This window comes from Nicotiana tabacum, chromosome 20, assembly GCF_000715075.1.
Source record: "Nicotiana tabacum cultivar K326 chromosome 20, ASM71507v2, whole genome shotgun sequence".
Classification (NCBI taxonomy): Eukaryota; Viridiplantae; Streptophyta; class Magnoliopsida; order Solanales; family Solanaceae; genus Nicotiana; species Nicotiana tabacum.
In genome coordinates, this window is record NC_134099.1 from 126576837 (window position 1) to 126602662 (window position 25826).

General features: G+C 38.1%; 1 protein-coding gene across 2 annotated transcripts; it reads right to left on the bottom strand.

Moving 5' to 3' along the window:
* LOC107819135 (exocyst complex component SEC5A-like) lies at positions 1-25746 on the bottom strand. 2 transcript variants are annotated; one of them, XM_075240697.1, is made up of 22 exons: positions 25050-25746; positions 23748-23902; positions 23563-23657; positions 22454-22648; positions 22232-22359; positions 21948-22106; positions 19817-19921; positions 18667-18741; positions 18163-18300; positions 17897-18070; positions 16886-17029; positions 5270-5396; positions 4985-5195; positions 4245-4360; positions 3893-4121; positions 2727-2820; positions 2363-2440; positions 2224-2280; positions 1876-2025; positions 1338-1553; positions 855-1103; positions 1-681 (listed from the first exon to the last, which is right to left on the bottom strand). In XM_075240697.1, the coding sequence occupies exons 1-21, from the start codon at positions 25419-25421 to the stop codon at positions 882-884; spliced, it is 3240 nt and encodes a 1079-aa protein (XP_075096798.1). In that variant the 5' UTR covers positions 25422-25746; the 3' UTR covers positions 1-681; positions 855-881. The 2 variants fall into 2 exon arrangements, with proteins under 2 accessions (XP_075096798.1, XP_075096799.1); XM_075240698.1 differs by having other exon boundaries at positions 19817-19917; positions 21944-22106.
* Positions 25747-25826: the final 80 nt, after the last annotated feature.

Here is a 25826-nt window from a genome sequence, read left to right on the forward strand (position 1 = left end):
TGGAACAAAAGTAGCTTCATAAAACTTTGACACTTCTTCTGAGTACATTTCTTTTATTCTAAATGCTCAACATAGTGATAGTGAAAAAATGAAACTCAAAAATTGCGCAAATCCAAACCTACTGTTTGCTAACATATTGCACGTAAGATAGAACCTTCAATACCATCACTAGCTTTAAAAAGGATGCATCATTGCATGAACTGGATAATGAAACAAGAGAAACTGCAAGTAACTCCCCACTTTTCACCAAAATTTTCTGGCAAGAAAATACAGAAACTGAATGGGCTTTTTAAAACAGCATATTTCCCAAAGAGAAATACCTTGCTTTTCCATCATTATTATACTGATCTAATGAAGACCAATTCCTTCTCCAAAAGATTATCTTAGATCAAAGCAGCTGAAGCTGACTTCTAAAAGTAAACAAAATTGGAAGCCATACAATACTATGGCCCTTGCTAAATTTGGATAGAACGAAAACTTTTGCGATACACCTTGACATTAATTTGTCAAGTCACCTATGGTCTTATGTGTTTCACAACTCGAATGAAGAGGCTTCCCCACTGTGCAGCTGGAGATATGGGATGGTCACTGGAAAAGTTGAAATCACTATACACAGGACATAAGACTGTCGTCCAACAGCCAATCATCTTACATTCTTGGTACTGTTAAACTCAACTCGTCCTGGAAACAGGAATGAGTTATAATGAGTTTGTGATTAAGGTTTCATTATCAGCAAAATTGAAATTAAAATGAGGCTTGTGACTATAGTTAAATTATCAGCCAAATGTCTCTCATCCAAGAAAAGACTGTAAATTTACTTTAGTACAACTGCACAAGATTTATGGAGGAAATACCTTGAGAAAAGAAAATAGACCTATAATTTATCGACGTCTATGCTTGGAGAAGCTTGCTGGTCCAATATTTTGAGATCCTCTAAAATCTCTACCAGGAGAATCCATTGATCCTCTAAAAGAAGCATAAGCTGCTTTTGCTGATTCTGGGACAGAGTCTAGAGGAATTGACTCCACAAAGCATGCCGTATTGATTCGGGTCCTCTCAAGTTCAGATTGAAGTAGCTCAGAACTATACTGCTGCGCAAGAGCCTGTGAAATTTCCAACAATTCAAAGGTATGCAAGGAAGGGTGGCTAAACACTTTAATGATGATGTCTATACTAGTTAACTTTTGGTGCAAGGCAAATATCATTGCCAACAGCAAATTTGCTGGCTGGACTGAACCATGTGATAGCATGTCTAATTATGTCTAAGCAGATTGCATGGAGAAAAGACATGTCCCAGAATCTGAAAAAAAAAGTCGATAAAGAGGAAGTATTCATACAATCAGGTCATCAGGTGATACAGACGTCCCTTGCTGCCTTTCATCCTGAAGTACATCATCACTTCCACGTGTTGGCCGACGGCTATGACTTGGAGTCTCAATAGTCTCTGTCACACTCTCACTCGCTTTCTCTAAGAGGACCCCTTGTAAAGTTTTCAGAGACTCCCTTGCTTCATGTGTAAAATAAGGGTTCAATATGGTCTCGAAATAATCAAGCTGCAAGATTAAGCCATAAAGACTATCAGAGTCAACGCCAGCCACTTAGTCATGGGAGAGCATAACCTCTCCATTTCAGTTCCGTGTTTTATTCTATCAACTTTTGGTAGTCCATAAAAATATCTAGAGAAACAAAAGCCTCTGCATTTTTGTTTTTAAGTATTTTTCTGCTTCTAATTGCCGCAAAGGGCAAAAACCCTTAAGCAATATAAAAGCAGTCAAAGAACCAAAAGTAAAGAACCAACTTGTATTTACACCATCCAAAGAGAAGCTGTCTAACAGCAGAAAGGTGATTCCTTGAAGCACTAGCAGTTTAACTGACCTCAAGCATAAGCTGACAAAAGCCATTCACGTCTAATACCGTAAAATCTTTGTCTTGGTTTTCATGGAAAAGGCTTAGGAAAGTGTCCATTAGGCCTTCAACAAGAATACCAAGTGTCTTATCCAACAGAGGCTTACAACCGGCAAAGACCTGTAAGAGAAAATCCAAAGTTAGGAAGTTAGACAGAGCAATGCCGAAGAGCAGTTTTGCTAAGAAAGCCACCATGTACAGATAGAGATTTGAGGTTTAAACTTTTATCTCTGCACCAGATAAATCAATTGAATCCTCCATCCACCAAAAATAAATGAGCGGGCAACAATATCCCCAGAAAAGCGTAGGAGAACTAACCTCTGCATGTACAGCAACTAAAGTGTGTAGCAATTCCACAGCAGCATCTCGCACTCCCTGCAACACAGACAATTGTGCTATTATTCCAGGTGGAAAACGTTTTCTGTTATAGAAGGCTAGAATGAGAAAGAGTTATCACCTTAACTGTTGGTGCAGCACCCCATTGTATACCACCCTCCAACAAATAGTTTACACCAACTGTTCTAATCAAATTTGTCTGACAATATTCCAAAAATAGTATAATTAGTGATCAACATTCAGGGATAAGATAAAGTTTAAGAGGCGATCGTCTGTTCTTTTAGAAAAATGTACTCCACCAATATCAAGCACAAAGTATACTGGGAGCTAATGTAGGCTGTCACACACATTGTGTAAGAAAAAAGTGAAACAAAACAGAAGGATGTCTATTATAGATGAAATAGTGCAAACATTACACACATATGTATGGATCTTAGTACGTATATAACAGCTTTTGGTCTGCTGAAGATATGAATCACTCATACCTTCGCCCAAGTATACTGCTCAAGCACATTCTCTTCGAGCCCAGAGAAAGACGTAATCAGATCTTGCATATCACCATCCTCTTCATCCTTACCCCTAAGGTAGCATAGCCCTTCAGTATCAGCTTCAGCAAAGGGAAAAAAACGTAGAAAAACGCCAAGTGTCTGCTAAGGCTTTAAGTACAAAGCGAGAGCTAAAGTAAACAAAAAACATAATGGACAGCAAAACAAAAAATATAAATATTTAATGCAAGAAAAAATAACTAAGGATACAAACAATTCTATAAAATGATTAAAGAACCTTAATAAATTGGAACATATGAAGAAAACCATGTTAATCAAAGAAATTTTAAATTTCTAATAAAGATTTCCTAATTCAGATTAGAGACTACTTTTGTTTTCTAATTATCTAATTTCCTATTCCTAACCACTAAAATAATCACCCACGATGCATCCTTAACAATCAGTACATTACTTTGTCTTTTCCATTTTATTGTTTACTGTTTTTCTATTCAAGAAAGTGCACACGAATGTTAAGGTACGTGTGGCGCCTGTACTAAAGCATATATTAAGCAAGATGAAGTGCCCTGCATTGCACTAACCCTCACGACTGAAGCGATTTCAGGTGGGCCTTTAACAACACTAGATAGTATGATGATAATTCAAATGTTAGGTAGCTCGACAAAATATCATCTTGTGAAAGTCTCTAAATACAAGATGACTGCCGAAAAGAACTACTCAAGAGAAGATTTTAAGTCCTAATAGCACATAAGTCCTTCTTTGTTCAAAGACAGCTTTCAAATTCCTGGGCAAAAACTTTTCCATTTAAAAAGTTAAGAGAGACAGGCCCTTAACTAGTCAATTTAGTTCCCATGGTTATCTTATATAAAGTATGCAATTGCAGTTGTTGGGAAAACATAAAAAATCCTGTTGCCCATTGAATTGCCACTCTTTATGCAACCAACTTGGGATGTAGTTCTGCAACACACTGATATACTGAAGTACCCTTAGTCCTGTCACCACTGAGTGTATTGTTTCCAATGCTTCTGACATTATATTCGACGGAACAAAATCAAACAAAATAGACAAGCTATACAGTACTAGAGAGCTACTTGTACTATTTTAACTTGATTTACAAGCTATCAAGTACCAGAGAGCCATTTTTGTACCTAGGCTGCTGCCAAGTTCGTCTGTACTTGCTGTACAATTCATGAGCAAGTTCATCTTTGAGATACCCAATATTACTTATAACCATCAGCAACTGTCGATGTGGATCTACAATACTTCCAGGAAGAGGATCCGATGATTTTTCTTCTGGTTCAGCATGCCCGTTTTGAAAATGCAAACTTTCTCTATTATATTCGTCCAGAAGCTGATTGCCAGTGTGCCCCAGCTGGCCTAATCAGAGTGCAAAAATTTGTATCATATTCCAATCATACAATGAATATCAGCTACTGAAATGCTGCGGTATCAAGTATCAACTAAAAAAGAAAAGAAAAAGGTATCAACTGCTTTACACACCGGCAAAATTAAGCAAACAGTTCAAAAAGGCAAGTCTAACAGATTCCTGAATTTCTTGAAGCTGCATGAATATGTCCTCTGACTTCATAGCCTCATTCCTCAAAGACTGAATCATTCTGGACAGAACAAGATTGCAGAAATGAGAGCGTAACAACCGACCAAAAGTTCCGATATTTTTCAAATTTCATTCCAAGTAAAAATTTCAAGCCTGTTTCCTGAAGGCCTATATTACAGTGCCCAAACAACTTAAGAAGACAACAGTGCTACATCTTTGCTTACAAGAAATTATGTATGCACTCAATCAATTGTTTGTAACTTATAAACCTTCAAGGAGGAGTTTTCTTAATAGTTAATGGTATCAATAAGCATAACTCTTTATAGTAAGTATCACTAAACCACGGTATAATGCAAATCAAATAAATTCCCCCCTATTTAGCAGAAACGTGGACACGAGTGTGTGTCAACAGCACTGAGGAAACACAAGAATCTACTTTTAACGTATATTTTTCTGTTTGTACTGATGAGCGAGCCCATGTATACTTGAATCACTCTTGATAGCTTCACAGACACATACATTTGGATGCACATATACGAATTATTAAATAATATACGCTAAATTAAATTACTTCCTGACAAACATCAAAGGAAATTGAACAAGCATTTTGCATACTGAAAAGAAGCCAGCAAGGGAAGACCCTTCAGCTTACTGTGGTGTGTAGTTGGTGACATCTTTAACTTACAGATTGATCTGATCCATTGAAAATGTGATAATTGAACGGAAAGCCAGAGGCAAGGAAGAAATTGTATATGGAGATCTGTTCCTTTCTAAAATAGATACTGGGACCCAGGATTCATCTGTTGATATCTTCTCAGTTGTAGTCCGCATCCATGAACAGAGCCTCAATATGTAAACTTTTGTGACCTCAGACTGAAGGTTGTGCAATGCTGTAACTGTTAATCACAGGAGAAATAACTCAGGAACATTTCACAAACAACAGCGTACATCAACCTGGAAAATTAAATACCAGCAACTGAAGGCGCTGATTCTTTGGCTTCAAAGGCTTGGCATGCTTTAGATATCTCTTTTATGGCATCGCTCATGTATGGGCAAATAATATTTGATTCTTCAAGATCTCGAAATGTGTTTTGAACCTGTGAGATCAATTTCAACATTGTATTAGGAAGAAGCATGAATACACATTAATAGCCTGTTTGGCCAAGTGGGAGAAATCAGCTTATTTTGAGAAGTGCTTTTGAAAAAAGTACTTTTGGAGAGAAGCAGTTTGTGTTTGGCTAATCACTCTAAAACGCACTTTTGAGCAATTAATTTGTGTGTGGCCAAACTTTTTAGAAAGTGCTTTTAAGTATGAAATTACAATAAGGACATGAATAGATTTACTTAATAGTTAATATTATAAGTAAATAAATAATCTTAAATTTTTTTTATTACAGACAATAATTAAATCTTTTCATTTTATTTAAGAAAAGTATGAAAACAAAATTAAAAAGTAGTTAATTTTTTTAATATAAATTAAATATATTAAAATTATAAAAGCATTCACCCCTAAAGTCACTATAAAAATAAGAAGAAATACTTATACATTAATATCCTAAGTATTAGGTTTAACGGTTATTTTGGTATATACTATATTTTGTTAAGGGTATTTTAGGTAAGAAGAAAAGTCAAAACTGCTTCTGCTTCTTCCCAAAAACACTTTTTTTCTCCAAAAAACTTGGCCAAACACCTCAAGTTAGGAAAAAAAAGTGCAAAAAAAAAAAAAAGCTTGGTCAAACATCTCAAGTTAGGAAAAAAAGCACTTTTGGCCTCTTGAGATGCTTGGCCAAACAGGCTATACATCACAAAAACTTATATCCAATCTCCTAGAAAAAGCACCAAATCTATTTCAAAGCGAGTGACAGCTAAAACAGACTAAAAACTGGTGGACAAAAAGAACTATACAAGGTGGAATGGAAATTACAAGAGGTGGTTAAGGTTGGTGTAACAAAAAGCTAAGGTTGGTTCAACAAAAGACTAGTTTCAACTTGTTACTCATTTGACAAAAATTGAAAACATAAGCTATATAAGCTAGCATCAGAGAGGTAGAAGAGAGGTAAAACTTGAACCAAGAATGTCTATGTCCTAACAAGTTTTGACACGACGGAAGCCTTAGCTACATTCATATTATTATACGACCAGAACAGACGGAAGCCTAGCTAGATTCATATGATTATGCCTCTTTAAAAAGAACGAATATGATGGTTAAAAGATTCTATGGTCTAGATGGTACTCCTGTAGAAGTATGGAAATGGCTAGGAAGAGCACAGTAGTATGCCTAACCAAGTCATATTATGGAGTGAAAAAATGTCAAACGAGTGAAGAAAGAGCATCTTGATTTTCTTAGATAAAAACAAAGGAGAAATTCAAGATTGCAACATACTATTGTGGTTAAAGTTATGAACCATAGGTTGAAATGTGGGAAAGAACTAAAGGGCATAGACAAGGGTGATAGAGACAAGTGGGGCTTATGCCTAGTAAAACTACAACTGAGGTTATATTTTTGCTACGAAGAACATTTAACAAGAGCAAGAAGGATCTTCACATGATATTTATTGATCAGGAGAAAGCATGCAATAGAGCACCACGAAAGTTCTTTGATAGGTGCTTGGCATGAGAAGAAACCATATCAAATATATAAATATCATCACAGACAACTATGAATGAAAGGTCACAAATTTGAGAACAATGAGATAAGAATAGGTGCTTAGCATGAAAAAGAGTCCACAACAAATATAAATTCCATCAAAGATAAATATTAATTAAAGGTCACAAATATAAGAACAATGAGAGAGGAGATACAGAGACCATGGGAGTAAACCAAGGAATTGCCTTAAGAATTTGCTTGTTTATCCTAGATGAGCTAATTAATAGTATTTCAGATGACGTTCTATGGTGCATACTATTTGTAAATGATATTATTTTAATTGACGAAACTAGTAGGGAAGTCAAAAAAGCAGTATAGAAGGGTTTAGAATAGTAGAAGCAAAGACATAATCTATGCATTGCAAGTTCAACCTGCACAAGAACGAAGATGAAGTGAGATTGGATGGAATTATTGGAGCCTAAACAAACACAATTCAGATCTAGAATCAATCTTCAAGGAGAATGGAAATGATAGACGAGGATGTAACATATAGAACTAAGAGCCCATTTGACCAAGCTGCCAAAAACTGCTTATTTTGAAAAGTGCTTTTTGAAAAAGTACTTTTGCAAAATAGCAATATGTGTTTGGCCAATTCATTTGAGTAGTATTTTTTGCAAGCTCATTATGTTTGGTCAATCTTTTAAAAAAGTACTTTTAAGTGTCCAATTATGAAAAAGGACATTAAAATTTAAAGGTTCAATTTATGATTAGTATTATTTAGAATAGAAAAATAATTTTAATATTTACTATAAAAGAATTCGATTAAAATATAAAACGTAAAGTAAATATATAAATTAAAATTCTAATCAATATAAAACATAGTTATTCCAAATCAATAACATTGAGTGCTTGGTATTACTTATTGTTTAAATGATAATTCAAATATGCCAAAATACATCATTCAATATAAATCTAAAATCTACTTTTAGAAATAAGAGAAAGAGAATAAAAATTTGATTAAAATAAAAAAGAGAAGAAATGTACAGTAGAAATAAAAATAAAAAAGGAAAAGGAAAAGAGAAATGTTAAATTACTGAGAGATAATTTAGAAAATATAAATTTATTGTAAGGTTATTTTGTCTTGAACAAATTAATTTTCTACTTCTGCTTCTTGGAAGAAGCTAGAATTTGTAGCTTCTCCCCAAAAGTAGAAAAACTGCTTTTATTGCTGCTCAAAAGTACTTTTTCATTTTGGCCAAACACCTTAAATTTTCCAAAAAGTACTTTTTTGATAAAAAAAAAAAACTTCTGGCCTCCCAGAAGCTTGGCCAAACAAGCTCTAAGATAGAACAATTGAATGGAGTGTCGAATTCTATGCAGTATGAAGATGCCTAAAAAGAGTAAAGCAAAAGACAGCAATATACACTGAAGTGAATGCCGGCCTCTAAGACCAAACTGTCCACTAGATGAATGCTGTGAAAATGCAGTTCTTTTAGATAAGAATAAAATCATACAAGAATGGAGAAGATTAGAAATGATCACATCAAGTAGAGAGTGGCCAAAATAGAGAGGGATGGATATAGAGATTCACATAAGACATGCTACATTCCGTTAAAAAAAGTAAAAGAGCTAAAGTTGTCTATAAACTTATGCCATAGACCAACAGATCTTTTTCTCCTGAAATCATCTCGAGGTTTCATATTTTGCGGGAAAGTCATTTCTAACTACCTGTTTGTCTTTATCTTTCAATGAGATCTGAGCTAGTCCCTTTTAATCTGGATTATGATATCAGGAATCTGGATCAAGTGAGGTGCATCAAAGACGAGGACGGTAGAGTATTAATGGGGGAGGCTCAGATTAAGCGGAGATGGCAGACTTACTTTCATAGACTTCTGAATGAATAGGGGGGACTGGAATATTGTGCTAGGTGAGTTGGGGCACTCGGAGAGGCACCGAGACTTTGGGTATTGTAGGCGCATTAAAGTTGAGGAGGTCGTGAGGGCTACGCGTAAGATGAGTTGGGGCAGAGCAACCGGCCAAGACGAAATTCCGGTAGAATTTTGGAGGTGTGTGGGTAGAGCAAGCTTGGAGTGACTGACTGGGCTGTTTAATGTTATTTTCTAAACGAAGAGGATGCCAGATGAGTAGAGGTGGAGTACGGTGGTACCGTTGTACAAGAACAAAGGTGATATCCATAGTTGTAACAATTATAGGGTTATCAAGTTACTAAGTCATACCATGAAAGTTTGGGAGAGGGTGGTGAAAGTGAGGGTGAGGAGGACGGTGTCTGTATCCAACAACCAGTTCGGGTTCATGTCGGGTCGTTCTACCACGGAAGCTATCCACCTTATTAGGAGGTTGGTGGAACAATACAAGGATAGGAAGAAGGATCTGTACATGGTGTTTATTGACTTGGAAAAAACGTATGACAAGGTACGACAGGGTTCCTAGGGAGGTCTTATGGAGCTGCTTAGAGGTTAAAGGGGTCCCGGTAGCCTACATTAGGGTGATTAAAAACATGTATGATGGAGCTAAGACTCGGGTTAGGACAGTAGGAGGCGACTCCGAGCATTTCCCGGTTCTTACGGGGTTGCACCAAGGGTCTGCGTTCAGCCATTTCCTATTTGCCCTGGTGATGGATGTCATAACGCATCATATTCAAGGGGAGGTGCCATGGTGCATGCTATTTGCTGATGACATAGTCCTAATTGACGAGACACGACGCGGCGTCAACGAGAGGCTAGAGGTTTGGAGACATGCCCTTGAGTCTAAAGGTTTCAGGTTGAGCAGAACAAAGACGGAATACCTCGAGTGCAAATTTGGGGCCGAGCCGACGGAAGCGGGAGTGGAAGTGAGGCTTGACTCTCAAGTCATCCCTAAGAGGGGTAGTTTCAAGTACCTTGGGTCAGTTATTCAGGGGATCGGGGAGATCGACGAGGATGTCACACATCGTATAGGGGTGGGGTGGATGAAGTGGAGGTTGGCGACGGGAGTCCTGTGTGGAGAAAGTGCCACCGTTACTAAAAGGTAAGTTTTATAAAGCAGTGGTTAGGCTTGCCATGTTGTATGGGACCGAGTGTTGGCTGGTTAAGAACTCACACATCCAGAAGATGAAAGTAGCAGAGATGAGAATGTTGAGGTGGATGTGCAGGCATACAAGGATGGATAAGATTAGGAATGGAGATATTCGAGATAAGGTGGGCGTGGCCCCTGTGAGAAGGCACGGGAGAAAATATGATATATTGATATTGTGTGTGATGCAATACAAGAGGTGCTATTTATAGCTACTCTATACAAAGGGGATACTACTCCTATTCCAATGTGGGACAATTACATAGCTATCTCTAACATTTACATAGCTATCTCTAACACTCCCCTCAAGCCGGAGCATATAAATCATATGTACCGAGCTTGTTACATATATAATCAATGCGAGGACTAGTGAGGGACTTGGTGAAAATATCTGCAAGTTGATCATTCGATCTCACAAACTTCGTAGTAATATCTCCTGAGAGTATCTTTTCTATGACGAAGTGACAATCAATCTCAATGTGTTTAGTTCTCTCATGAAACACCGGATTTGATGCAATATGAAGTGCAGCTTGATTATCGCACACAAGTTCCATCCGACTGATTTCACCAAATTTCAACTCATTGAGCAATTGTTTGGTCCAGACTAGTTCACATGTTGCCATAGCCATTGCTCGGTATTCTGCTTCTGCACTAGACCGAGCAACTACATTCTGTTTCTTACTTTTCCAGGACACCAAATTTCCTCATACTAAAACACAATATCCAGACGTAGAACGTCTATCAGAAGGTGATCCTGCCCAATCAGCATCCGAGTACCCAACGATCTGCTCATGACCTCGATCCTCAAACAGTAATCCTTTACCTGGAGCCGTTTTATATACCGGATAATGCGGACAACTGCATCCCAATGACTATCACAGGGAGAATTCATAAACTGACTTACAACACTCACAGGATAAGAAATGTCGGGCCTAGTCACTGTGAGATAATTTAATTTACCAACCAACCGCCTATAGCTTGCAGGATCGCTAAGTGGCTCCCTCTGTCCAGGCAGAAGTTTAGAATTCGGATCCATCAGCGTGTCAACAGGTCTGCAAACCGGTCATCCTTGTTTCCTCAAGAATGTCTAACACATATTTCCTTTGAGAAATAACAATACCTGAGCTAGATTGAGCAACCTCAATACCTAGAAAGTACTTCAATCTGCCTAGATCCTTAGTTTGAAAGTGCTGGAAGAGATGTTGCTTCAGATTAGTAATACCATCCTGATCATTGCCCGTAATAACAATATCATCAACATAGACTACCAGATAAATACATAGACTTGAAGCAGAGTGGCAATAAAACACAGAGTGATCAGCTTCACTACGAGTCATGCCAAACTCCTGGATAACCGTGCTGAACTTACCAAACCAGGCTCGAGGAGACTGCTTTAGACCATAAAGTGACCGACGCAAGCGACATACAAGGCCACGAGACTCCCCCTGAGCAATAAAACCAGGTGGTTGCTCCATATAAACCTCATCCTCAAGATCACCATGAAGAAAGGCATTCTTAATGTCCAACTGATAGAGGGGCCAATGACGAACTGCAGCCATGGATAGAAAAAGGCGAACTGATGCCACTTTAGCCACTGGAGAGAAGGTATCACTGTAATCTAGCCCAAATATTTGAGTGTATCCTTTGGCAACAAGACGTGCCTTAAGTCGATCAATCTGGCCATCGGGACCAACTTTGACTGCATAAACCCAACGACAACCAACGGTAGATTTACCTGAAGGAAGAGGAACAAGCTCCCATGTACCACTTGTATGTAAAGCAGACATCTCGTCACTCATAGCCTGTCGCCATCTTGGATGAGACAATGCTTCACCTGTAGACTTAGGGATAGAAACCGAGGACAATGAAGATATAAAAGCATAATGGGGAGATGACAGACGATGATAACTCAAACTAACATAATGAGGATTAGGGTTTAGTGTGGTCCGTATACCTTTTCGAAGTGCAATCGGTGTACTAGGAGCAGGATCCGCAGTAGGAGCCGTGTCAGGTGCAGGACGAGAACCAGATGGGCCTGATGTAGGGCGCGAACGACGATGATAAGTCAAGAGTGGTGTTCCTGTGGCTGGGGAACTAGGAGGGATAACACTGGACTCTTCAAAAGTTGGTATGGGTGAAACCTCTGTGGTTGAAGGTGGAGGAGGATTACTAAACTCCTCAAAAGTCGGTATAGGTAAGACCTCAGATATGTCATGGTGGTTAGCAGAAGTGACATCAGTTGTGAAGAAAGGTTTAGACTCGAAAAATGTGACGTCAGCTGACATAAGGTACCTATGAAGATCGGGTGAATAACAACGATATCCCTTCTGAACACGAGAATAACCAAGGAGAAAACAGACTCTGCATGACTCTCAACACTACGCGTAAAGGAAGCTCGGGTATGTTTCCCAAGCTGACACGACTCACAATCTAATCTAGACAAACTGGATAAACTAGGCACCATCTTTTGAAGTTTGGATAAACTCGGATGTCCCAAACGTCTGTGGATTAGATCTGGAGGATCTGTAACTAGACATGTTGTGGAAGGACTGAGCGAGTTAAGGTAGTAAAGACCTTCTGATTCACGACCTGTACCAATTGTCCGTCCCGTACTGCGGTCCTGCATAATAAAAGAATCATCAATAAAATATATACTACAATTGAGGGCACGAGTCAAACGACTAACAGGTGCAAGACTAAAAGGACAACCAGAAACATAAAGAATGAAATCTAGGGTGATAGAAGACAATGGGTTGGCTTGTCCAACTCCTTGTGCCTTAGTTTGACATCCATTGGCTAAAGTAACAGTAGGAAGAGACTGTGAATATACAATATTCGACAAAAGTGATTTATTACCAGAGATATGATCAGAAGCGCCTGAGTCCATGACCCATGGTCCAAGAGTACTAGACTGGGAAACACAAGCAAAAGAATTACCAGCAATAGGAGTGTTAGTCTGGGCAACTGAGGCTACTTGTGGAGATGTTTGCTTACTTGCTCGATACTGAAGGAGCTCATTATATTCTTCTTTAGATACAGAAAAGCCCTGGTTACCTGTAGTCTCGCTTTGAGCAACGTAGGCATTTTTGGGTGGACGGCCATTTAAGGAATAACACATTTTGCGAGTGTGTCCAAGTTTGTGACAATAAGAACACTTGGGTCTAGATCTCCCAAAATGACCGCCTCCTCGTATATTCTCCATAGCTTGAGATGCCCGAACATCCACTGTCTGGGATGCAAGAACAGAGGAATCAAGTATATGTGATGAAATCACTGGGTGACTTGGTGCTGCAGCAAGGCGAAGTAATCGAGAGAATAATTCATCAACTGTAGGAATAGTCGGACTCGCCAAAATCTGGTCTCGTACTGAATCAAGATCATGAGGAAGTCCAGCGAGTGTAAGAACTAGAAACATTTTCTGTCGCTGCTCTTGTTGTTTTGACACACTAGCAGAAACTGGCATCAATGTCTCAAATTCCTCCATGACTGCCTGTACCTGACCCAAGTAAGTAGACATATCTAATTCTTGCTTCTTTAAGTTTGTCATCCGTGATATCACATCATAGAAGCGAGATATATCATTAGTGTATAACGTACGAGCCTTTGCCCAAACCAAATAACATGTCTGGAATGGCCGAAACAAAGGCATCAACTTAGAATCAATAGAACGCCACAAGATGCTACATAATTGAGCATCAATTTTTGCCCAAAGCGCTATCGCCTTTTCATCTCCTTCGCTAGACTGTTTAATCAGATGATCTTGCACACCTTGACCTTTACACCACAACTCGACAGATGAAGCCCAAACTAAGTAGTTTGAACCTCCCATTAAAGGTTCCGAGGTAATCATAACATTAGAGTTTCCAGAACTCATGCTTTTAGACCCAAAAACATCAATTCCCAAAGACATCTTGTAAATTATTACCAAATAAGAGAAATAATCAACTGTAATACACTGAAAATAGAGTAAGGAACACTGAACCAGAATAGTAAACTACTGTAGCAGTTGGAAAGTTACTGTTGCAGCCGGAAAATATTCAAAGTGGTCGGAATGAAATAAAAACAGTAGGGGTAGGATCGGAATTACCAGAAGACCCAACTGTTCTGAAGGAACCTTTTCAAAAAATGGCCGGAAGTCAACTTTTTGAAATCACTATTCACGCCGGAAAAATAAAAAAATGGTCGGAATTTGGTGTAACCTGGATGGGTAGGCTCGGAATTGCAAGGGAAACAATCTGTCCTGAAGAGTCGTCGCCAAAAAATGGCCGGAAGGTGGCCCACGCAACGTTGGAACTTCGCCGGAAAATTTTCTTTAGACAGCTACAGTAGCGCCGGAGATTTTCACTGGGATTTGGTCGCCGGACAGTGACTACTCTTGTGGTAGTGTTGGATTTTGTGCACAACACTGACCGAGACAAAGCAGACGCAAAACAACTTTGAAAGTCGCCGGAGAAAAAGGGTTCCGATGACTGATTTTACTTCCCGGAATCGCTGGAATTTATGCACAGCGATAAATCTCTCACGATAGCTCTGATACCATGTGAGAAGACACGGGAGAAAATATGGTATATTGATATTGTGTGTGATGCAATACAAGAGGTGCTATTTATAGCTACTCTATACAAAGAGGATACTACTCCTATTCCAATGTGGGACAATTACATAGCTATCTCTAACATTTACATAGCTATCTCTAACAGCCCCTATGGAGGACAAGATGCGGGAAGCAAAACTGAGATGGTTCGGGCACATTCAGAGGAGGAGCACTGATGCACCGGTGAGAAGGTGTGAGCGACTGGCTGTGGTGGGCACGAGGAGAGATAGAGGGAGACCTAAGAAGTATTGGGGAGAGGTGATCAGGCAGGACATGGTGCGTCTTAGGATTACTGAGGACATGACCCTTGACAGGGAATTGTGGAGCTCGACCATTAAAGTTGTAGGATAGGGGGAAGTTGTGGATATTTCTACAACGCACTAGAGTGAGACTAGCCAATTAGGAGTTAATCTTAGGATGCTACTGATCAGCTACTGATACAGGGATGTATCTGTTGGATATTAGTATACCTTCCATCTTTTTCGTATTTCCTATATTTCTTATATTGCTGTTATTTTATGTTATTTTAGTATAAGTCTATTGATAGTACTAATGTATCGTCTCTTGTTGCTGTCTTGAGCCGAGGGTCTCCTGGAAACAGCCTCTCTGCCCCTCGGGGTAGGGGTAAGGTCTGCGTACATATTACCCTCCCCAGACCCCACTTGTGGGATTATACTGGGTTGTTGTCGTTGTTGTTGTAAGGTCCCTAAAGAGGTTATCTGGAGATGCCTGGAGGCAAAAGGCGCCAGTAACTTACATTAGAGCGATCAAGGACATGTATGACGGAGCTAAGACTCGGGTTAGGACAATAGGACGCGACTCAGAGCATTTCGCAGTTGTTATGGGGTTACATCTAAGATCTGCGCTCAGCCCGTTCTTATTTGCCCTGGTGATGGACGTACTAACACGACATATTCAGGGGTAGGTGCCATGGTGTATGTTATTCACTGATGACATCGTTTTAAATGATGAGACGTGAGGCGGTGTTAACAAGAGGGTGGAGGTTTGGAGATAGGCCCAGGTTTCAAGTTGAGCAGGACTAAGACAGAATACCTGAAGTACAAGTTACGTGCCGACTCGAGGGAAGCGGGCATGGACGTGAGGCTTGGATCACAGGTCATCCTCAAGAGAAGCAGTTTCAATTACCTTGGTTCGGTTATCCAGGAGGACGGGGAGATCGACGAGAACGTCACACACCGTATAAGAGTGGGATAGATGAAATGGAGGTTAGCACCTGGAGTCCTGTGTGACAAGAAAGTGCCATCGATAATCAAAGGTAAGTTTTATAGAGCGATGATTAGACCAGCCATGTTGTATGGGGTAGAGTGTTGGCCGGTTAAGAACTCACATATACTGATATACAGAAGATAAGAGTGCAGAAATGAGGATGTTGAGGTAGATGTGTGGATACACTAGGATGGATAAGATTAGGAATGAGGGCGTGGCTCCTATAGATGACAAGATGCGGGAAGCGAGGCTCAGATGGTTAGGGCATGTGCGGAGGAGAAGCCCCGATGCCCCGGTAAGAAGGTGTGAGCGGTTGGCTTTGGTGAGAACGAGAAGAGGTAGAGGGCGGCCTAAGAAATACTGGGGAGAGGTGATCAGGCAGGATATGGCGCGACTTCAGATTTCCGAGGACATGGCCCTTGATAGGAAGGTGCGGAGGTCGAGCATTAGGGTTGTAGGTTAGGAGGTAGTTGAACATTTTTCTTCTTCGTACCGGGTGTAGTAGTCTGATAGGGTTTGCCTTAGACTGCTAGGGGTTAATATTGTGTTCACTCTATTCGTCCGTTTTTCATAGCACCGGGCCTTATTTATTGGTTATGATTATTGCGTTTCATCTATTTTCTTGCTCTTATGATGCTATTATTATTTCTATGGTTTCTGTTGATGGTACTGATATATTGTCTCTTTTTGTCTTGTTCGTTTTCTTGAGCCGAGGATCTACCAGAAACAGCCTCTCTACTCTATCGGGGTAGGAGCAAGGTCTGCGTACACACTACCCTCCCCAGACCCCTCACCTGTGGGATTTTACTGGGTTGTTGTTGTTGTTGTTGTTGATATCAGGAATATGTTCTGAATTAGGCAGTGGTTAAATTTGTTCTGTGGCAAAAATTGTGCTGTCGTCTCACCAGAGAGTAATACAAAAGATAGAAGATAAAGACCAACACTAGACGGCCTCAAAATTGAAGAATAATAAACCAAAGTGGTAGTGTCAAAAACAACTTCCTCTATCAACAGCCAGAAAAGGGAAACAAATAGGTGCACCTGCGTCTAAAAGTAAGCATAACCCATGGCAACTTACTCTCCAGCCATCAAGAGGAAGCATTTACCTCGGATTCATAAGCTGATAAAGTACTCTGCAACATTCCAGCAACTTCATCAAGAGAATGACTTGAGTACTTTCCGTCTCCTGCTTTTTCTTCAGTTCTCTTTGCAGAGACATTGACATTTGAATCAGAAGACACTTGGGAAGTCTATTTACAGGAAAAAGAACCATTAAAATCTAAAATCTAGCAAATGGAAGCAAACAATAAATATTAATAGGAAAGACTGCAACATTGATGCACATCCCCAAAAAATTGGAGAAGCAACAAATTTCTCTAGTACGAGAAACAAATGGTAATCATCTTGACCTATTCCAAGAAATATACTACTTGAAGTTACCAAACGCTACAAAAACAATGACGGAGAAATTATAATCAAAAGGAACAGTTAGATGGCTGTCACAGCTGGACACAACCAAAATTCAGTGTGGCAATGGAGCATCAGATTTCAGCTATCTAATCATAGATGTTCGCGTCATAGTACAAAGCAACCCAGCATGTGACATCCAAACCTCCAAGTAAAATAAAATAATCACAGTGTCTATCTTAAAATGCCCACATCTAAGCTTAGAAAATTTACATTATAAAACCATTTAGGCTTTTCAATCTTCAAAGATTGTGCATACTCTCAAGAGTTGGAGTTCTCCTAGAAACTTGCAAATCAACCAATCTGATTTAAATTGGACAAGATGAAAGAATGAGAAATATGTCCAATTTAGCAAACTAGTCAGAGTAATGAGTAGACAAGCTAGTCAGAGTAATGTGATCCAAAATTGACGCTAGTAATGGATTTTGAGAAAACAAATTTAAGGGGAAAATCAAAAGTGAGATCAACTATATATGGCGAGTACTAATTTAACAACTTTGTTCTAAAAGTGCATCAGTGCATCAAATTTACTCCACGAAGCTATTTGGTCCTCACTGACTTGGTAGATGACAGAGGATATCTTAATCTTATCCTTAGAATATTTGCACCAACCTGATGAATAGACTACAGGGGGTAGGGAGTCTCATTACCTTTGCAAATTTCCCACTGAAAACTGAAACGGAAACTTTCCAGAAGGCAGGTACATGCTGAATAATAACAGCAGTCAACCTACGTATATATCTTCCTCTAAGAGCATCACCTTGTTCACCGATCATCTCTAATGGTTGCAAATCACCAGGAGATACAGAGTAGTCAATGTCTGACTGATCATCATTTTGTAACATGTAATGAGAATCATTAATTTGAAGTTGAACTAATTATCAACGGCTTTCTGATAACAGGCAATCATACTTACAGAATGGTTCAGATCTTGCTGAATTTGCCTCCATTTTGCATCAGATAAAGCTCTTGCTCTCATCTCATTCTGTAAATTCTCCATCCTTGCTTCATGATCTAAAGAGCATTTCTCAACCAAGCCTCGAATTCTGTGGTTCTGCGAAATAGCAGAATTATGTCCGCAGTTTTTAAGTCAGAACGAAGTGCTATTCATAAAGCTAGACAATATTTACCACATCCATAAGGGGAGATACTATTACGCTGTGTTAAAGAAGGAAAGAAAAATGCCAATCATTATTAATTAGGAAGAGAAGAGGGGTTTCATGATCTACCCTGCATTTTCCTTTTCTATAAGAATTAAGCAATGAAAAGCCAAATTTCTCAAACATGAAAAGCATAGAAGTGAAGAGGAGAGAGATCAAAGAGAACAAATCTATAAGTACTGATGTTACAACTGGTCCACCCTAAGCATAACACCATTATATGTAATCAAAAAGGATAATATTGGATTTAGATGCTTCACCTGTATATTCAAGTAGTGCCATACAGGATCTGATTCAGGTTCCAACTCCAACAAGAGTCTCACTATATTTTCAAGCTACAAGAAGCATTACGGAATACCACATGAGTAACAATTATACATTGAGAAACCTCAGAACTTTCTAAAAACTAATAGGTAAGTAAAATTGTCAGCATTTAAAAGGTTGCACCCAATGCCAAGGTATGTAAGTCAAGCCCAAATGGAGATGAAGACTGCAAATAAAGCAATTATATAAGAAAATCTATCATTTGCATGGACAATGGTAATATCAAGTATTTGGAAAGAAGCCATTATAAGTTAACAAGTTGTCAGAAAGGCAAATACCAACTGATTCCCTGCAGAAGAGAAACAAATTCCTTAAAAAATTCTGAAATTAGATAACCTAGCAAGAATATATTTGAGGCATTTTGACGAATAGGTAAATTGCAAGCAGACGCAAAAAGAAAAAAATTATCTACACTAGGAGTAGCAGAAAGACAATAACCGCTATAAGCCAAGTGAACAAGTTCGAGCTCTTTGTCATATAGTAGCATCCCAATCAAGCACAACTAATTAGGTGGGGGTGGAAGAAGCGAATATATGGATTGGAACACATGGAACTCGTTTCACAGATATATTCTTCCTCTAGCAAAGGTAAGGTATCACAAACCACTCTTGTTTTAAGTCGACGGTAACACAAGGGCCATCATTCTGTGGTGGATCTACAACCTGATCTCAAATAGTAGCTTCTCAAGCTATGTTTCGAATTACAAGTTCATCAGGCAATTTGTACCCCTCCAGATAAATGTTACTCCCAAATGAATAAGAAAAATAGTTGTGGAACAGAATAGTCAAAACCGCTCAATGGTTATCAAAGCAGATTTGGATCTGTTAAGGGAGGGGAAGCAAACCATTTGTAAAAACGTATTGAAAACCCAGGGCTAAATTTTATTGCTTTAAATCCAGAGACACGACAGAGTTGAGATCTTCGGTCCTTTGACTATTTCACCATTATACTGCAATATTGACGCAGCTCCTTATGGAGACTTTTAGAGAACCAACAGTCCACTGTGATGCCATCCTACACTTGCCATATCTTCTTTTATTCAAAAAGACGAACTCAAGTTGGAAAAATAACTAAAGGCTGACTTACACTTGTTTGGTCAATATGAGGATCTTCCAGAGACTTGTAAAGCATGCCTTTAAACTCTTGCATAACTTTTTCAACCTCCTCAAGGACACGCTTCAAAATACCTACCTGAAGAAAATGCATAAAATAAATAGTGACTAAAACAAAAGCAAAAGCTGCGAATAATGATGACAAAAATAACAACAACAAAAACAGAATCTATGTGCAAAGAAGTAAAAAAAAAAAAAAAAAAAACAAAGAAGCTTAAATAATAATCAGAAGATAACCTCAAGGTGTCAAGCATCATATAAAAGTCAAGGGACATGTTTAATACTAAATCAAACTAAAAACATCAAAACCATGAAACTCTATCAAGAATTTTTCCCATGTGATGAAAGATGCCTACCCAAAGAATCTACATTTCAACGAGCATAAACAATCTGCACTAGCCAGAAACAAGGGAGATCTTAAAATATATTTTTTAATAGGCGGAATACCTAAAAACCTCCCTAAACTTGCCACGGATTATTAGTTACACCCCTAAACTATTCGTGGTCTTAATTACCCCCCTGAACTTGGCCTTTTGAGAGCCATTACCTCCCTGGACGTTGATGTGGCAAAGAGTGTGGGTGCACTCTCTTTTAAGCGCGTAGGAGTGAGAAAATTAAATATCAACTTACAGGTAGGTTAGTTTTTAACTTTTAATTACATATAGTCATATATAATGATTTATTTGTTACAACTATGTATTTCTTCTTGCTTCATCTCGACATAAAATGTGGACTTGATGCTAATTTTTATTCTTTTTAATTTCTTCTATAGATATAATGTTTATTAGTTCCAACTGCATATTTCTTTTTTCTTTTTTTCTTTTTTTTGGGGGGAGGGGGGCAAATTTGTAAAAATTTTGGTTGGAACTCCATCATTTTAGCCAAATAGAAAACTTTTAGCAAAAATAATGGAGTACTACTTGTGTATTTTCTGTTATCTGTTTTCTTTAGATATAATATCTATTTATTTTAATTGTGTATTTTTATTTCGAGTCACATCAGTAAAAATAAATGACTACAACTCCATTATTTTTTACCAGATAAAAAGGTATAGCCAAAATAATGACCTTGCAATTGTACACTCTTTTTTTTTCTCCTTTTGATGTAATGACTATTTATTTCAATTGTGTATTTTTACTTTTTCCGGTAATATCTGTAAAAAATAATATTTTTAGAGCTCCATAATTTAGAGCTATATAAAAAATTATAGTCAAAATAATAAAAATCAAACTATGTATTTTTATATCTTTTTAGATGCCTTGACTATTTGGTCAAATTCAAAAACAATAACTTTATTATTTTTATCCAAATAAAAAAAATTAGCCTAAATAATGTAGTTCTAACCAAGTTTTATTATAAATATTATTTGAAAAAGATTATCTAAAAAAGTAACACACTTAAAAAGGTATAAAATATATTTTATTTTTCAAAAAATGCCACATGGACAGGAAAATCCACGTGGCCGGCGAATGCACTTTCCTAGGATGAGATTGTCCAAGGGGGTAATAGGTATCAAATAACTAAGTATAGGAGGGTAATTAAGACCACAGATAGTTCAAGGATGTAATCAATAATTTGTGCCAAGTTTGGGGGGTAAGGTATTTTGCCTTTTTAATATAATATGGACTCATTAAACAAGGCACTCAGGATGTTCCTATTCCTTTACATTGAGGTGAACACAGATGTGTTAAATAAAGAAAAAGCATTAATTCTCAGTATAAAACATTGTTAAGAGTAAGCATTTGCTTAAAAGCACATTGTAGGAAGGGCCTCGGTGAAATGTATATAAAAACTCTATAATTATATTTTATAATTAAGATTTCTTCCCTACTAGAGTTGGGCACTGCCAACAGCCATTTACTAGCCTGGAGTATCTATGTCATTCATGACCACAAGGTATCTTGGATTAATTGATTACTAAGACCGGGAAACATAGGGCCTCACGCACCAGACATGAACATGTATAGATGCAATAAACTTCTGCATAATCTTGTGTAGGTGTACTTGTTTTGCAGGATTTAGATCGGTCTCAACAGTTTCAAACAGAAAGCACAATCCAATACTGGTAAGTTTAAAAGTCGCAGAATATTTACGCCTTCACTTACATGAGAAGGCAGAACAATTGACTTTGCTTTCCTGTATTCCCTGACTGCCAGGTCGTATTCACCCTTACTAATGCTCTCACGAATGGTACTGGGTAAGTTAAATAATGTTCGGAACCTCTGAAGCATTCCTTGAACAGTTCTTATCTTCTCAGCTTGAGCCTACACGGAAAATGCTTCTAGTTTTTATATCTAACAAAAAAAGAGGAGGCAAAACACCCACACCTACAATAATCTACTTCACTAAATAGATTGAACTGATAAATACAGCATCACATCCTGTTTACCTGCCTTTCAAATAGTGACTCAAAAGCACGGTTAGCAATTGAATTGACTCCTTGCATACAATTATATAAGTGAGAAGTTCCAGAACCTTCAGGGTCCTCCTCAATGCGTCTCAACTTTGATTCAATATCTATGGCAAAAACATAAGTCAGAATTAGATCTTCCTATGGTAAATCAAAGTAAGGCGAAAACCTCATAAGTATCAAACAAGATGTGAAGCTCACCATCAATTGTTGTTTTGCAAGATACAAAGCAATCAAAATTCTCTTTGACCAATTGTTTTTTCTGTTGCATACGTCCTTTAAGATCGGTTTTCAAAGAAAGAGCACCTGCCTCTAAGTCAGCTGCACTAGTATCTTGGTGGATTCGGGATAGAAATAACTTTGGGTCAAACTTCTCAGAAAAATAATTCAACCTCTCTGCAAAATTGACGCAATATCTAGTGAAAAATTGCAGTTGATTATTATCAAATATAACTTGCCTGAGATAGAGAAACTATAGAAGGAAATCATAGCAGTAAATGAAAATAGAAAACAAATAGTTAATCAAAATGATCCTGCAAATTGCTCGGGCTTTAAATAAAAAGAGAGAAACAACGTGAATTGAGTATGAATTCAGTATGCGAATCGCTTAACATATATGACTTTAGTATTTGTGAATAGTTTCGGCAGCTTCGCTTTAAAATATGCCCTGCAACATCAAAGCACAGTTTTAGTGAACGTGCTGCGTTTCTGTCTTCCACTTGACGAAATAATATAATCAGGGAATCCTCCTGCAGGCTTGTCTAGTAATCCAATGCCATATTAGTGCACATACAAAGTGCACTGCAAAACAAGGAAAATAGATTTAGATCACATAGCAGCCTCCCATACCTTTTCCTCAACCACAATATGATCTTTCCCAGTAGGGTAGCAGAACATCATTCCCAAGCGATCCACCACACAAGGAATAAAAAAAAAATTGTCTTGAATCTGCTTATGTGCCTAAGCATCACATGCCCTACCATGTGAGTTAGAGATCCTGCTATTTGTCTAGCTACAAGAACTAAAGAGGGAGCAGACCTACAGGCCTAAAAGATACTGCAATAAGGAAAGTTCACTCAACAGTACTAAGAGTAAGTGCCCACACTTGAATCCAGAAGCATCCAACAAAGTGAAGATGAATGAAAGTGGTCATACAGATTCATCTCCGTATTATCATCGCATGGCACGTTCAATTCAAAATATTATTGAAAGAGGCTGATGAAAAGAATATTCCTGGGGGAACTGTAATGGATAAGGAGATGCAAGAAAGCTGTAATATGATAAACTAATTTGGTGAAAAAATTAAATACCACGAGTTTTGGCGTCTACATGATCCCTATCACCTACAGATGGGGAGCTTGATGAGTGCTCACTGATCATCCGTAACGTTCTATTGTCAACTATCCTGTCAGTACAAAACAGCATCCCAGTTAGCACAAGACATTACCAGTGAACAGTTTGAGATACATAAATAAAGTAAGATGATAATAGGTACCCCAATCTTAGAGGATCTATGCATTCCATGCCACGGGGGAAAGACTGCAAACTGTTAAGTGCCTTCTTCGCCAATGCCATCTTCTCCTCCTCAGCCTTAATTTGAGTGGCTGGAACTGCTCTAGTCTCCCTCATCTCCCTAACATGACGCCTTAGCTGAAAAAAGTTTTGATCTTTAAGTTCAGCATTCAATCAAGACTGCTTTAAGCAGTACCGGCCAAACAAAAATTTCATGCACATATTCTGATTTACAAAGATAAAGAAGCCATTTATCTACCTCCACATGAATGTCAACTGAAATTTATATACAAGAGCTCACAAAATAAAACTGAATTCCTCAGATGAACAACCCCCAAATGTATGCGAAGCAAAGAAAAATCTCTTATAGTAAATAAGCAACTATAGTTCTAACAGGTACTCACCAATAAAGCAAAGTCACTTTTGCTATGAAAGATAATTTTCAGGAAAATATAGTCAGCTGAACTCATTTCCTTTATGAATTTTCCAACTCTTACTCCATACCACGTGCTTCAACAAACACTTAGAAAGTGTTGTTAATCTTTAGTATGCAAAAATATTACCAAAACAGTATTGTCATACCACATCCTCCTCCTTGAATAATTATCATGGTAAATTGCTACTCTACACTGAACCAAACACTCTACATCATCCATAAAATGGTATTCCAATTTAAAATTATTTCCTCCATAACAAACATGACTGTATGTAGAAAGAGTAATGCTGAGATTACCAGTCGTAAAATCAACTAACAGTATTAAAACCACAAGAATTGCCCACGTAAGAGGAAAGAAATCAAACAAAAGTTTAAGTGATCCACAGCTTTTTGATAAAACATCATGAAATCATAATCACAGCATCAGCTTACAAAGCTACTACCAGATATTATACCCACAACACAATGACAGCGTAAATTATACTGTCAATGAATTTAACCTGTAATAGCAGGTTCAGGTTAGTTATCAGTTTCAGTGGCGGGTCCAGGATTTAAAGTTTATGGTTAATGTACAATAACAACTGGGTTCACTATTATATATTTATAGATATTTGGTGAATTTTTTAATGCATATACAAGGTCTGGGCAAATGCTACTGGGCTCCGCCACTAATCAATTTTATCAGGTTATCGATTAATGTTTGACAAGATATTTACCTTTAATTACATAACAAGTGGCCTGACTATGTATGCTTAGTAAAATGTATTTTTAAAATATTGCCAAACCTACTCGAACTGAGTCTAAATTCTAGATACAAGACTAGTAAATATATAAGGCAAGTAAGGATACCTCGTCTTCATCGACGCGTTTCCAGCAATCAGGTTCACCACCTTCCCACGGTTCATCATCATCCTTTCCAACTGATCTTCCTCCTCCACTTGCAGCACCTCTTCTCTTCGACACGCCCTTACGATCCTTAGAGGAAGGAACATCATCACCAGATGAAATGCTGAGTATCTCTAAGTCCGAATCGTCTTCATCTTCCTCCACTCCTTTCCTCTGCTTCTGCGGCACGGCATTGGTGCTTTTTCTGTTCGGCGTCGCACCTCCTCTGCCGCTACTCGGATTCGGCTTTGGCGGTTGCCCTGGCGGTTTTTTGCCCTGTGCTTGCTCCTGTAATGCCGTTTGTAACAGCTCATCTTCGTCACTGTCGCTTGACATTTTTTTGTTCTCAGTTTGTACGAATTACTGAGTACGTTGAGAATTTGTACTCGGTGTAGGTGAATTTGAAGTTTGGAGAATTAAGAATATGAGAAATGGAGGTTGTTGAATTCGGAGATGGTAATTGATTGTTCTTTTGCTGTTAACGGGGAAACTTGTTAGATTTGCCATGTCGACAAGTATGAAAAGCGGAACTTTTTTCGTCAATCTTGTTCTTTTGGTGGAAAGGATGAACCGTTAATAGAGGAAAGGGAAGACCTTTTCTATATTTGAATAACTGATTGTTAGTACCCACTATACAAGGGTAAAGATTACTTACTTATACACCAAAACATAATAATTTAGCATAGTTAAATAATGCTTCCTTCTTTTCCTTTTCCATTTTTTTAAAGTGATTTTTTCCTT